At 39.2% G+C, this 14010-nt stretch overlaps 1 protein-coding gene across 4 annotated transcripts in view; it reads left to right on the forward strand.

Annotated features, from left to right (window-relative positions):
• The first annotated feature begins 3359 nt into the window (after positions 1–3359).
• SEMA6A (semaphorin 6A) overlaps positions 3360–14010 on the forward strand; it is a 60893-nt gene continuing 50242 nt past the window's right edge. For all 4 annotated transcript variants that reach the window (XM_054398248.1, XM_054398250.1, XM_054398249.1 and 1 more), the window contains exons 1-5: positions 3360–3459; positions 6043–6160; positions 11675–11735; positions 12990–13052; positions 13867–13968. In XM_054398248.1, coding sequence (XP_054254223.1) covers positions 3360–3459; positions 6043–6160; positions 11675–11735; positions 12990–13052; positions 13867–13968 — 444 coding nt within the window. The remainder of the gene's footprint in view (positions 3460–6042; positions 6161–11674; positions 11736–12989; positions 13053–13866; positions 13969–14010) is intronic.

Raw genomic sequence — 14010 nt, forward strand, 5'->3', positions numbered from 1 at the left:
ACAAGTCATCACATTAGACATAGGCTATAAAACATGCTCTTAAACATTTGCAGGGCTGTATTTTCTTAGCATGTCTGCTGAAAAAAACGCCACCAAAACTCACTCTTCTTGTCACCACTGGCTTCCTTCAACAGGAGTGGTAGTCCAGAGAACTGGATTTCTTAGAGTCAGTTCTCTTTCAACAAGTATTGCTTAATGCAGGCCAGGTTGAACTGCAGTGGTCTACACTGACTGAAGATCTCTTCACTGATGTTTGTAAAACATTTATTTGGAGACAGTGCCTGTACTCATTCTGCATCACTATCTACCTACTCATGCTTTATCAGGCACTGTTTTCACAGGCACTTTTGAGTAGAAGGTAGTTTCAGTATAGTTGCAGGAACACTTGCATCACTCCCAGGAGGCCAACCAGAGTTGAGTATTTACTAAAAAGGAAATTTATACTAAAAATAAGTGTGACCTTCTTGAATCAGCACTTCTGAAATTCCACTGAAATAGTATGGCTCTTCCAGCCATTGTGATAGCAGTAAAAGTAATTTTGTGTTTGAAAAATTACCTCTTAGTAAAGAGCTGGGTTTGGGTGGAAATTAGCTGCAACTGGTGTCTTACTTGATGTTACTTTATTATCACAGGGATTGATACAGATCTGTAGCCAACTTGAATCATTGACAGGTCGAAGCAGACATTTTGCATTTACTCTGTATGAATTTAAACAACTATGTTCACACTAGAGTGACAGAGAATTAGGTTTTTTTTTTCCTCTTTTCTTTCCCAGAAGCTACCCTTAAGAATGATGGAGAATTGCAAATACTTAACTTAACTTAACTTACTGTTTAGTCATTGTTAGAAGGCAATGTATCAGTTCATTTGTCAGTAAATTCTTTTTCAGGTAAAAGAAAAACGATCTGACCCAATAACATGTAAATAAAATTTTAAGTAAGCATGCTGGACATCGTTCATTTTTCTGCAAGCTCTTTCCCATACATATACATGCAGTGTAGTACACATGTCAGAATGAGAAGCATGGAATGACGGTGTGGAATCACCCAAGGGAAAAGTTTTACAAGCTCTGAAGTGGAGTGGCAGCAATACCATTGCTGCAGTACCATAATGCTTTCCTCATAACGTACACACATTGTTAGATAGAGGATGATGTGCTGATAGGGAGTAACAGAATGCAGCTATTCTTATGCTCCAAAGCCTCACAGCCTTGGCACTGTGAGCCAAGTGGTTTGAATTGTCAGCCTGCAGACTGATACTGTGGATGAATAAGCTTTAAGTGGAAGAATTGGATTGCTTGATAAGTTCTTCGTTTTAAGCCACTGCTGTTCATGTGCACTTGAGAAAAGACTTCTGCATTAGAGGGCAACTATTTGAAGAAAGAAAGAATTTAAATCTATTTATGTATTAAGGCATTTTGTTTTGTCATTTTGCAGTGTGCTTACAGGGCAAATTTTTTAAAGTGGTAAAATTACATTTAAAAATATATGCAGAAAGAAAGGTATTACCCCTTTAACGTGTATATCTCACTTTTAATTCAAACCCTTCAAGGGAAGCTGTGTTTCCAAGCATTATATTTATTTCTGCTGCTTATTTCTACTTTGGGCATTCCTAAGGACTCCAGATGATGTTTCTTGAGCATGGAAACAAATAGAAACAGTATCTGCCCCAGAGAATAGAGAGAATGTATAAGAGGTGATTAAAGAGACAAATGGAGGAAACAGGTACAGAAAGTGTTTGAAGACAGAGATGTATCAGTAGTCATACGCAGCTATCAGCCTAACCAGTGATAGAAATACTTCTCTTGGGGCTTGCATGTACTATCTTCTAGTATGTATTCTCATATGAAGTATAATAGACAGTGTCTGCATTGTGTTGCATTTATTCTTGCTATTTTTATCCTTTACCATCCGTCTGACACTTTATTCAGTACAAGTGTCAGTCATTGCCTTACATTATTTTTTTTCCTAGTCTCAGTCTAATTTGGTCTGTCATTTTATTAAGAGAAATAGAGAATCAGCCAAGATTCCAAATTAGGTGTTTGAATAACAATAGCCAAACACAGAGTATAATAAATCATTAACCCTTATGAACTTTGTGGCCCTGCAACAGATTCCCTATTCCAATCCAGTTTTAGGAACTGAAATTTTATTTGAAAGCAAATATCTGATAAGGCAAGTTAATTATTGTGACATTTTTCAGTTGGGTAAAAGATGAGGAATCAGATGTGTCTGTGAAATTAAAAAATGAAAATGCAGTACTTAAGATTTGTTAATGCTTTTTTTGGCATTGAGAAAGGAAGCATAGGTATTTAATATTAAATGGTGTTGCAGAAGGGCAAGTTAGCACTTTGTTTGCCAAATTAAGTTTCAAAGACTATGTAGGTTATGAAGTTTGACTTTCTGCCTGTAAATCTTGAATGACTGACAGACTACTGTAAAATAGCTTTGTTCAAAAGGAATCTTTGGCAGGCATCATCAAAGGTTTGAAACTCTGGAAGGGATGAAAAGAAAACCCCACTTTTACACTCATTTCCCCTGCAGATCAACGTCTCTGTGAAATTTGCCTGGGAATTATGAGCTATTTACTGTATTATGTGCTGTTTTCTTTCATTGTATCCAAAGGCCCCTGTGGTTCCTTTTATCTTCAAGATTTAGGGATATTTTTATACATGAAATGTGAATAAGTGAATGCATCAGTGGAACACAGGGGAAAAACGCTGGGTTTAGACAGTTCCGTTCTCCCTTATTTTATCACAAGTTGGAGTACTGGTTTTATGGCACCTAAATTTATGGGTACATATTTTTATGGTAAAGCCCAGTGACATGTTCTGCATGCTCCATCAAGCTCTCTCAGTGTTTCTTCACTTGATTCACAACTCTGCAGGGTATGAATCAGTCCCGTCTTATAAACCTTAATCTCTTTACCAGAGGAACATAGTGTGGCTTTTTTGTTTATGGTGTGTGTCATCATGTTATCATCTAATTATGTACACCAAAGAAGGGGGAAACAAAATATTTCCTGGGAAATTCTTGTCAACTGTCAATCAGTGCAGGAGATGAGTCTTCCTTATTGCATATAGGCAGCTGAGAGGTAAAATTCTTCATCACACACAGACACTTATGTCTATCCTCAAGCAAGATGTGGCACTGCTGGGGCATGGTAGGGCAGTTTCTGCTTAGAAACATGACATACTTCCTCAGGCAAGAGGCTTGAGAAGAAAGCTCCTTCTACTTTATATTGACTCTTTTTAACTTTATGTATGTAGTGGTTAAAACTGAATCAACAGAAGACACTTAAGCCCTTGTTTGCTTTCCACAGGGTGAAGTGAAGAAGTGAAGCCTCCCAGCTGAACTACTATGAGGTCAGAAGCCTTGCTGCTATATTTCACACTGCTACACTTTGCTGGGGCTGGTTTCCCAGAAGATTCTGAGCCGATCAGTATTTCGCATGGCAACTGTAAGTATAAGAGGCCAAAGGTCTTTATTTGCTTAATACTGATCAGAGAACTTCCACAGTATTTTGTTACTATTTCAGTGAATAATTTTTTTCTTGGTGTCTCCCAGGTCAGCCAATTTATGTTCTCAATTAGTAACATAGGAATATAATTTTTTTCATGTTGACTTATAAGTACTGGGTGGTAAACCGCTTGTTCATTCAAAGCCCTATCCAAAGCCTTTCTCCTTCTCAAACTGACCATTCAACTAGCTCTTTCCAGCAGGAAAGGAAGGAAGTCTTCATGTTCTGCCCCATAATGAAAGTGTCCTTCACCCGACTTGTGAAAATGTAGTTTGGAATAAGCAGTGAAGCCTCAGTATCAAGCACAGCACACTGAAGTAACAGCTCTGAAAACATTATTTATTGATCTAATACAAACTTTTTTCTTCTAACTCTGATGAATTCTACTTTAATATTAGACATGTTTTACTGAGCTGGAAATGCAGCTAAACCTCAAATCAATACTAAGAGTCTTTTGTAGTGGCATGTCTCTTCTTTCTAACCAGCAGTAATGGTCAAACACTCCAAAATCTGGGGTAACACAGACAGCTGTGAATTGGCATTGAAATTTGCTGCCTAAAGAGGAGGAGAGCTTTTTTGTGTATTTCTCTATGCAAGTCAGGATTAGCATAACTGATCCTTTCACATTTGCCTCATCACAATTACAACTGCTGCAAATAAAAAGTCTTTGAAGTCCCAAAGGTTCAGATATTTAAAAGGAAGTCTTTAGTGTCTGGGTCTGTAAAAGTATGCTAAGGAATAGCAAGTCACCAATGAGTATGCTTATGTTCAAGCCTCCTTTGGGTCAGAAGTTTGATTTTAAAGTGAAACTCTTGCTTGTCCTAGCTTATTGTGATTTGGAGTGGCCTTGGCACTCGTAAGCTTGGGTAGCACCAAGCTGAAAGATGTCACTTCATGTGATCCAGATGCTAATAGCCATCTGGAATACAGAAACAGGGCAGGAACTGCTGTGAAGCAAACCCTACTGAAATATGTCTAGTATAACCACTGTGGTCTTTAAAAACACTGTTTTCATCCTCCAGGAGGGTGACGCTAATTGGCCTTGATAGTGTGGAAATAGCCAGTCTTGGTTGTTTTGGAGAAATGGAACACAGGATAACTTTTTCTTCTGCCATATGACTTGCCAAAGTGCACATAAATGTACAGCTTCCCAGCTCATGTTAGATCCATTATTCACAGAGCACATGGTGGAGGATAGAGAACAGCCTGACAGTTAAACTTGGCATTTTGCACGTGGGACTTGGTCAGAAGGATTAAGCTGCCTGGGCTGCTTAATTTGTTTCTGCAAGAATTCTCAGCATTTGTTTTGCAAGGAAGTTCCTGTTAGTATGCAGTTCTATGACCAGACTTTCTAACAAAAGGCACTCTCAGGTGCTTTGTTGAAGCCATGTTGTGAGTCAATACTTAGCAGGGAAAGTACTTTCAGAGGAGAATCGCTGAAAACACTAAAGCAGTAGCTGAGATTATGAATAAACACACTTCCTTAAACAGCTCCAGAAACACATATTGATTAGAAAAAGGCTCAGGTATAGCTACATGCTAGCCGGCTCTGCATTGATGACAAAACTTCTGAGAGGTTTATCCATCACCTGTTTTATAACTGTCATTTTTCTTATTTAACCAGCCACCTAGTTTGTGCATCTAGATACAATGATAGTATGTACATATGAAGTCTTCACAGCAAGGTGGCCTTTGGTCAGAAGTGTTCACTGTTGTTATGGGCTGTATGCACAGGCTGTCTGGAGAGCAACAGCGCACCCTGTATATGCTGAGGTCTCCCAAGGGGAAAAAAAAAAAGTGTGGAAATAGAGTGAATAGGTGGTCCTGCTGACTGGTAGAGGGTGGGGGAAAGTTGACTGGTTGATAGCATGAACTCAGTATAGAGCTTCCACTCAGTAGTGTTGTTTTGTTGACAGAAGAACCGGAGTGTCAGTTGGGTTGCCAAAATAATATGCAGTGACTTTAATTTTGTAAAGTTTAAGTGGCGGTTTGCCACCATTTCTCACAAATCCCCACAGCTGTTCTAGGATGGCAGGCCAGTCCTGGGGGAAACTGAGGGATCTGGCAGTTTGAATCAAGAATAGCCAAGTCTTTTGCTTTAACCTCTACCAGTCCTGTTATTGTGGTGATTGATGTGCCACTGTGAAACAGCTTTGTCCTGCTAGACACGCTTTGGCAGTCAGGAGAAAGCATTTAAGCTCTGTAAGCAATAGAAGAAAAACTGTGAGAAAGTGCCCTATACCTTTGCGCCAAGAGCTCCAGAACAGCTTTATAGTCTAAAAACCTTAGAATTTTTGTCTTCTACAAAGGTGATGACTTTCTCCTTTGCATCTGCAAAGACTGTAACCTTGAAGAACTCTCCAGCCCTCTGTGCTCTTGCCTTCCAACCCAAGGCTGCACTGCCAGGGTGGAACAGAAACCACAGATTTTGGCCATAGCTGTTCCTCACAGTGCTCTATGTTAGTACTGCTTTACTTTGTGATTCTCTTTTGACCCTATTGGTTTTTTTTCCTCTTCCTGCAGATACAAGACAGTATCCGGTGTTTGTGGGTCACAAACCAGGGCGGAACACCACGCAGAGACACCGGCTGGACATCCAGCTGGTCATGGTCATGAACAGGACCCTCTACGTTGCTGCTAGGTCGGTAGTCCCCCTCTTTGCCACTTCTCCCTTTCTGCTTTCAGAGGAGGAAGAAGAGGGACATTCTTAGATTTTTCTCTGCCAGAAATGTTAATTTTACTTTTTTTTTTCACACTCAGAATGAGCTTTGCAGCCTGTTAGTAAGACATATTTGAAATCTTGTTAATCAGCTAAAGTTTGTTGTTATGAGATGCTGAGCCAATCCTGTCAGGATTATGCACCTCTGCCTCTCTTTGCCCAACAAGAGGGAAACTGCCAGAGGAATTATTGAGCTCCATGAAGGAGAGAGTCCATTCTCATCCTGCAGGTTTTTTAATGCACACCATTAGTGACAGATTGTAGAGAATGATTCTGCTGGTGCACAAATGCTTTTTCAGATTAAAATTTATTCAACTGTAACATTGCTGGTTTAGGCATGGTTTTAATATATGAAGACAAAAAAAGAGGCAAGCATTTTTGCTGCTGTTCTTTGATGTACTCATTAAGGTTAATTGAATTTTGTGTCCGGATTTTTCTTTTTCCTTTTTTTTTTTTTTTTTTTTGAGAACTATACCGTGCAGATACAAGCACATGTCTTTTTATAAAAATTGTATATAGAGCCACCCATTCATTTTTCATAGCTCAGCATGGCACTGTCAGCTTCAGTGGAGCTACACCAGTTTATGCAGCTGCCAACCTGGCACGGTTCAGCCATTAACACTTCCTCTCCATGCCTGTTGTTAGCAAGGGAGATTGTCAGTCTGAGAGAGTGCAGGTTTAATGCAAGAAGGGTCTGCATTAGCAAGTGTTGATAGTCTAGTTCAGGAGCTCTTGAACTCAGATCCTGTTTGAGACCTTTCTGCAGTCTTCTTCTCTGGTAGCAGCTTGTTTCCTGCTTGTTTTCTGGTCCTCATCATTGGAGAAACATGCATCCTTCTATATGTGCCACAGAGAGCCGGGCTGTTCCTGCAGAAGGGAAAAGTGGTGGGTGAGATGGCCAGGAGGTGAGAGGGAACAGATGCTGAACAGACAGCCTCTCACCACCAGCCATGTCCTCAAAGCCCTTGGCAGCCTCTGGTTGCTGCCTGGCTTTCTTCTCAAACAGCCATTCTTCATCCTTTGGGTGGTCAGATGTGTCTAGCAGCCCTATTCTGGTCCTATTCTGAAGAAGAGCCTGGAGAATAAATCTCATGAGGAGGAACTTAAGGAGCTGGGGCTATTTAGTTTGGAAAAGAGGAGACTGAAGGGTGTTGTAGAGAGGCTGTTGCTGGTCTCTTCTCTCAGGTAATTAATGATAGAATGGACTCAAGCTATGACTGGGTAGGTTTAGACTAGACATTAGGAAAACAATTTTCACAGAAAGAGTGGTCAGGCATTGGAATGGGCTGCCCAGGGAGGTGGTTGAGTCACCAACCCTGGATGTGTTTAAAGCTCGTTTCAATGTGGTACTTGGGGATGTCGTTTAGGGGTGAACTTTGTAGAGTAGGCTTATAGGTTGGACTTGGTGATCCTAAGGGTCTTTTCCAACCTGAGTATTTCTGTGATTCTGTGATGTTTCCATGTCTTGTGATGGAGACCTGCTTGTCAATCTCCACTAAGCATCAAGTAATTGGTTATATTACACCAGCAGAATCACTGAGTGCTGTTTCTAACACAGTCACGTTCCTGGATGCTGGAACACCTCATTTCTACTTATTCCTCTACCCTGGTATTGAAGCTCTCCCATCTAAGCTTGGCTGCTTCAGGCTTCTTGCATATGCCCATTTGTACAGGGTCTTCATGGCAGAGCTCTGGTTTCTCACTCATGCTGAGCCATTGCATCAAGTCTGGGCAAAAAGCCCATCCGTGGGAGCTGCAGCACCGTTGGCTGTAGGGCACAAATAGTGGGCAGCCCCACTGCAAGGCCTCCCTGTGCTTTGACTGAGTTTGGGGATTATTATTTTTCCTGCATTTAGTGCTGATAATGAGCTGTGCAGGGGAGTGGTCTGAAGGGGTTTGAAAGGTGGTGACAGGATTTCCTCCTTTTCATGGCTGAGTTCCCTTTGCTTTCCTTATTTGTTTTCCTTTAAATTAGGAAATCATTTTCGGCAAGAAGGTGGTAAATCCGCTTTGTAGATTTTGCTCCACTGTTTTCATAGTTTGTTCCTAGACTGAGATCGACACAATTAGACTGTTAACTGGCATTACAGCAGGCAAACCCAGCAAAACATTTTGGGATATGAAACCACTGTGTGCATATATTATATAAAGATTGCTAATATTGGGGGGATAGCATGTGCACCAGTATGTATGAGTATGCATTCTTACATATTGTGTAGCTATGTATTTGTATCAGTTTACTATTATGAGAGTGCTTATATACTCCTTGCCAAGAATAAAGACTTGGTCTGTTTTCTGCTTACACAAGGACAAAAAAAAAATCTCCTTACACTTTTTTCCTTTAGTAATTCTAAAACTCTTTGACGTATTCTTTTCCTCCTCCACAAGTTACTGAACAAAGTCCCTGCTGCGCTGAGAGGTTTGTGTGATACAACTTAAAATTCAAAGGTCATTTTTATATTTAAATAGTAAACTTCAGAAAATTAGTCATTCTTTGATAACTTCTATGAATGAAGGTTTATAACTGCAATACCACATCTCCGGTAGAGGTAGTAGTAAATCTAGAAACTGGAGCAGATGTGTACACAATCAAAAGTGTTTCTCAAAGAGTTTAGTAATAAGATGAATTGAAAACTGTAGCTAACACAAATCCCTTAGTTATCATATGAGATGTTGCTGTTATGCTATTTTTAAAATATTGAACTATAGCAATGCTAAGTTTATGTTTATACCAAATTATCTGAAAAGTACTCAAAACAAATGATGTAACATTGTTTTTATTTGGAGGTTGTTTAGGTTTGGTTTTGTTTGTTCGTTTGATGGCTTGTTTTAGAAAATCAATTTTTACTTTGCAGACAGTTTCCTTATGCAGGAGAGGTCTTTCAGAGTTGAGAACTACTAACACTTTATTATTGAATGATTGGCACAGAACACTATTTCTGCCTGTCAGTTGCTTATTTTCTCATATGGGATACATGACTCCTGTATTAGCTGTTACCAAATAAAATTTTGAGTCACTTCAGAAAGTCTTTATTTCATGTTATCAGCAATATCAATTAGAATAATTCAACCAAAGCCTGTGAAGCTGTGCTGTGCGTGTATGTGGCTTGCAGTCTGCAAAGGACCAGGACCGCTTTCTTTTTTTCTTGTAGGGAAGGGTACACCCTTGATATCTCTCTCTTACTTACCCACACCCACTCATACACACCCTGTTCTAAGTTTGCCATGTCTCCTCCTCCTATTGTCTTGTACAGTGGCAGCTTTTGTTCGCATTATCTGCCACCTCTCATCTGTATGTAGAAAGCAGTTTGTTGAGTATAGGAAGCCTTAGGGATGGCTCCCTCCTCATTTGCAGTTACACATTTCCAGAGGAGGCACTTAGTGGCCAAGGGTCATGCACAGCCAGTGGCATTATTTAAATTCCCTTCCTCCACAAGATTATGCCATGGCAACAAAACTCGGTTCTGCTGACTGGAGGTGGGAAAAACGGAAGCTCTAGGATTAAGTCAATTTGTGTTAGAATAACTTAATTAGCAGCAAGCGGTACACATACCACAGCTAGTGGATAGTAGCAGTTGGGCAGCAGTGGGAAAAGGACGACAAGGACAATCCCACATTGTCTGTGGTTAGAGAGCCCTCCCATGAATTTGACAGCTCTTTCGCTCTCTGATGACATTGTCAGCAACTTCTGTTTCATGTATGGCATGAGAAAATGATATGTAATTTGACTGGTACTAACCCTCTTTTGGATGATCCTGTAACTTAGCATCTGAGTTTTCTTTGAACTGTTTCTTAAACCAAAAGTAAGTTGCTTGAAAACTGTTCATTCAGAGTGAAACTAAATAACTCATTCTGACTACCACCACTGTATTTTCTAATTGTTTTTTTTAAAAGGAAAAATTCATAACCACTGGAGAGCAAGACTGATGATTAAAATCAAGAGCTGTGTTAGAAGAAGGTTTTTACGGCTCCAGCCACACCTGATTTGCAATTAAGAGATTTCATTCCCACTTTTTTATATTAGGAGTGACAGCAACAGAGAGTGAGGTACATAAAAAGGGAACCATGCAGTGGTCTATGAAGCTGATACCATTCTAATAGGTTAGTTTTAGTCCAGCACCAACCTTGATCAGTGCTCTGCCAGTAAAGTCAGGCAAATAACAGACTGAAACATTAAACCCATGCTGGAAGTAAATGACAGCTCTGATTTTACAGAGTCCGGAGGAGAAGAAAAGCCACAACTCCGCAGTTTGGCATCTTAAAAAGCAAACAGCCTCAAGTGCTGTAGCAGGCAGCAGATTTTGAAAAGCCAATTCCCTGTAACAGTGCTGCCTCTTTTCTCCACATGAGAGAAGTGTTGCTTATTCCTCTTGTTTGCTTTATTTAAGAGCCTAGCACTGTTTCTCCAAAACCATAAATGAAGCTAACCTTGAGAGCAGTGATTTTTAAAATAGAAACAGTCTGTATCCTACTTTCAGCAGACCACTCCAATGCTGTGGATCTTGCTCCAGCTGCACAGCTTCCTGCATTTTGAAAAAAGCCAATGTTATTTCAAGGAAAAATGAGATTCTTAGTCCCAGTTTCATGTGGCAGTTACTACAGCATTGTGGGTTGTTGGTTTGTTGGGGTTTTTTCTTCAAATTTTAGGTCCATACAGAGATGCCCTTGTTTTCAGCTTACACAGAGGAGAATATTTTAAAATATCTCTTTACCTGAGTAGCTGAGTCTATTTCCTCTTTCAAAGAAGAGATTGACAGCTAACTGTAGAAAGGGTCCAGTTCTCAGGAAAACAGAAAAGTAAATGCAAGCAAGAAGTGGGAACTATTTTCAGAAGAGTATTTTACAATTTTGTTTGGCCACCTGTGTGTAAAAAGAAAAATGATTTCTGGGAATATTTCATAGCCATCAGCCTGTTGCCTACGGTATTGTCTACCAAATTATCACAGCTGAGGTTATACATTTTTTTTTTAAGAGATAAAAAAAGAAATAAGAATTAACCTCTTTTTAACCCTGAAAGACTAAATGTGACACAGTGGCTGCTAGCCCAGAAATCTGGCAAAGGCTGCCTAAGAGCTAATGTAGCTTATTTCAGGACATGCAAAAACATCTGCATGCGTCTGCTGTAGGACCTATAGAGCAGAAATTATATGAGGCTCACTTCCTTTTGAAAATCTCATTTCTCCAAATAATTGCCCTTGGGGATTTGAAGTTTTGTAGCATTTTTCTTTTTTCTTAATTAGAAGGAAACAGTTTATATATGAAAGTGCTTTTCTGGGATAAGCAAGCAATGCTGCTGGTAATGTTCCCTGGTTAAGACCTGTGATGTTTCTTTTTGAAATGTAGTATGGATTATCTTGTGATAGAGAGCTCTCTTCATAGAAAGCTAACTGTCTGACTACTCCATTTGACTTCACATTCATTTGCTTTTGTTTTCAGGGATCATATTTATACTGTTGATATGGACACATCACATACAGAAGAAATTTATTTTAGCAAAGTAAGTTGCTTTTATCATAATTCAGAAACCAAGGACACTAGAACAAGCTTCAAATAAGTAGGAAGATGACACCGTTTCAAACAACTTGCCAGGGCTGCTGTAAAAACTGTAATAAGCAAGTAAGATGGCACTGCTAATCATATTTGGACAGAGCTAGAATAGCAATCATGTCCTCTGTGAATTTCTGATAAATGATTTAGCTGGGCTGATAAGCAATCTGTACTGAAATACAATGAGGTCCCTGATGAAACATCTATTAATTTATATTCAGAAGTTTTCTATAACAGCTACACTATACCAATTAAGTATACTGAAAATTTCGTCACAAAAAGCAAGTACTATTTACATGTTTTCATACATACAAATTTTATTCACTCATGCAAGTAGTCACTAGATAAAATCTTATTGTATATCACTTTGTAGCTGTGTTCACATTATTTCCAATGGAATTTGCAGCTAAAGAAAAGCTTTGTCTGCATTACCATATTGTATACTAACATAAACGTATAGAAATAATCTCCCTTCAGCTCCTTTGCATTGCATTTGTATTGTTTAATACAGGCAAAGCACAGCCTTGGCCCAGCAGAAGATCATGCAGATTTGGGCACTGGATGAATTCCACTGTAGGAGGGGAAAGAGTTTCATTACAACTGTGAATGATGCTGAAGATGAGCTTATGCCCAATTACTTGTCAAAAAATCAGGGCACAGGCTTGTAATAGAAATAAATACTCATGGTTACTCTTCCAGCTTGGAGCCCTTATATGAATGCACATCAGTTTACTGATGGGTAACACTGTCAGGAATATAATTTCAGTAGTGCCTAAGGTATTACTGTCTTACATGATATGTTTTTAAGTAAAGTTTTGTAATCATCAAACAATCTACCACATCTAACCACTCCTGAAACTCACTACAAACAAATCCAGCCTAGGATTTACCTGTAAATGTTTTGGAGGAGGAGTCTTAGCAGATAAAGTCATCAGTCAGCCTCTTGGTGATTTCCTTTGGCTTAGGCTTTTTTTTAAATAAAGGATGCATTTCTAGTCTAATGAATAGATGGTGACATAAAATTAAGTGAATGCTCCACATCGCTGATCTTTCATTGTTGTGGTGAATTAATCACGGAGAAAGGGTGCAGGGAGCTTTCAATAAATATATGCTCCACAACTAGTTTCCCCCAAGGGACTTCTACTTCAGAAACCAAATGCAACAACCTCTGGGCTTTAATTGATTTCTTTCTTGATTCTTGCAGAAATTGACATGGAAATCTAGACAAGCTGATGTAGACACATGCAGAATGAAGGGAAAACATAAGGTAGGCAATTTTCATTTCTTCTGCATCTGCCACTTTAGTTTAGTTGCCTCACTATTATCTCAGGCTGCTGTCTGTGATGTGGAATGGATCATGCCATTCACTTCTTGCCAGTAATTGCTTTTTCCATCAACTTACTGAAGGCTTTAATTTGCATAACAGTTTACTTTTAATGTGATAAAACATTACGACAGGATACACAGCAAAATCCTGAAATATTTAAAGCACTGAGGAATTCGGACATAATGCCTAGTGTACTGATTTTGTTTACCATTGCCTCAAATCTTAATGCTGCTGTCCATCTTCCTGAAGGAAGTTACAGAGAAGTTTGTGTAAAGCACAGAAAGCATGAATGAGTACAGTTGTAGGACTGTTTCTTAAAGCCATTTTACCCTGCTGTAAGCTATGACTCTGTGATGCAGACTCTCTGATTCTTTGCAGCTGCTTCTCCTTTCTAGTTAGATATGCTTTATGCCAATACATTGTACTGGTGATGCTAGTGTCTTACAGCAACAGAGATGAAGTTTTTCACTCTTGCAGAAAGTAACAGCTTTCAAACAAAATTCACCTGTGCATACAGTAGCAAAATCAAAGCAATAGTATAGGTATCATATCATCAGTTCATTGGAAGCATTTTTAAACCACTAGAATATAAAGTTCGATCTTGCTCATTGTCAGTTAAACATAGTTGCCCAGAATATCCCAGTCGCTACCAGCCAATTTCATTTTAGCCCTGACAATGAAATATCATGGCATAAAAATAAAAGCAGGCACCTAAAATACAGTAGTTGAAATACTTTTCATTATTTTTCTTCAGGATGAGTGTCATAATTTTATTAAGGTTCTCCTGAAAAGAAATGAGGATACACTGTTTATCTGTGGAACAAATGCATTCAACCCTTCTTGCAGGAACTACAAGGTATGTGATCTGTTTGAGAGATTTCATTTATGCCTTGTCTTT

This window comes from Indicator indicator, chromosome Z (genome assembly GCF_027791375.1).
Source record: "Indicator indicator isolate 239-I01 chromosome Z, UM_Iind_1.1, whole genome shotgun sequence".
Taxonomy (NCBI): domain Eukaryota; kingdom Metazoa; phylum Chordata; class Aves; order Piciformes; family Indicatoridae; genus Indicator; species Indicator indicator.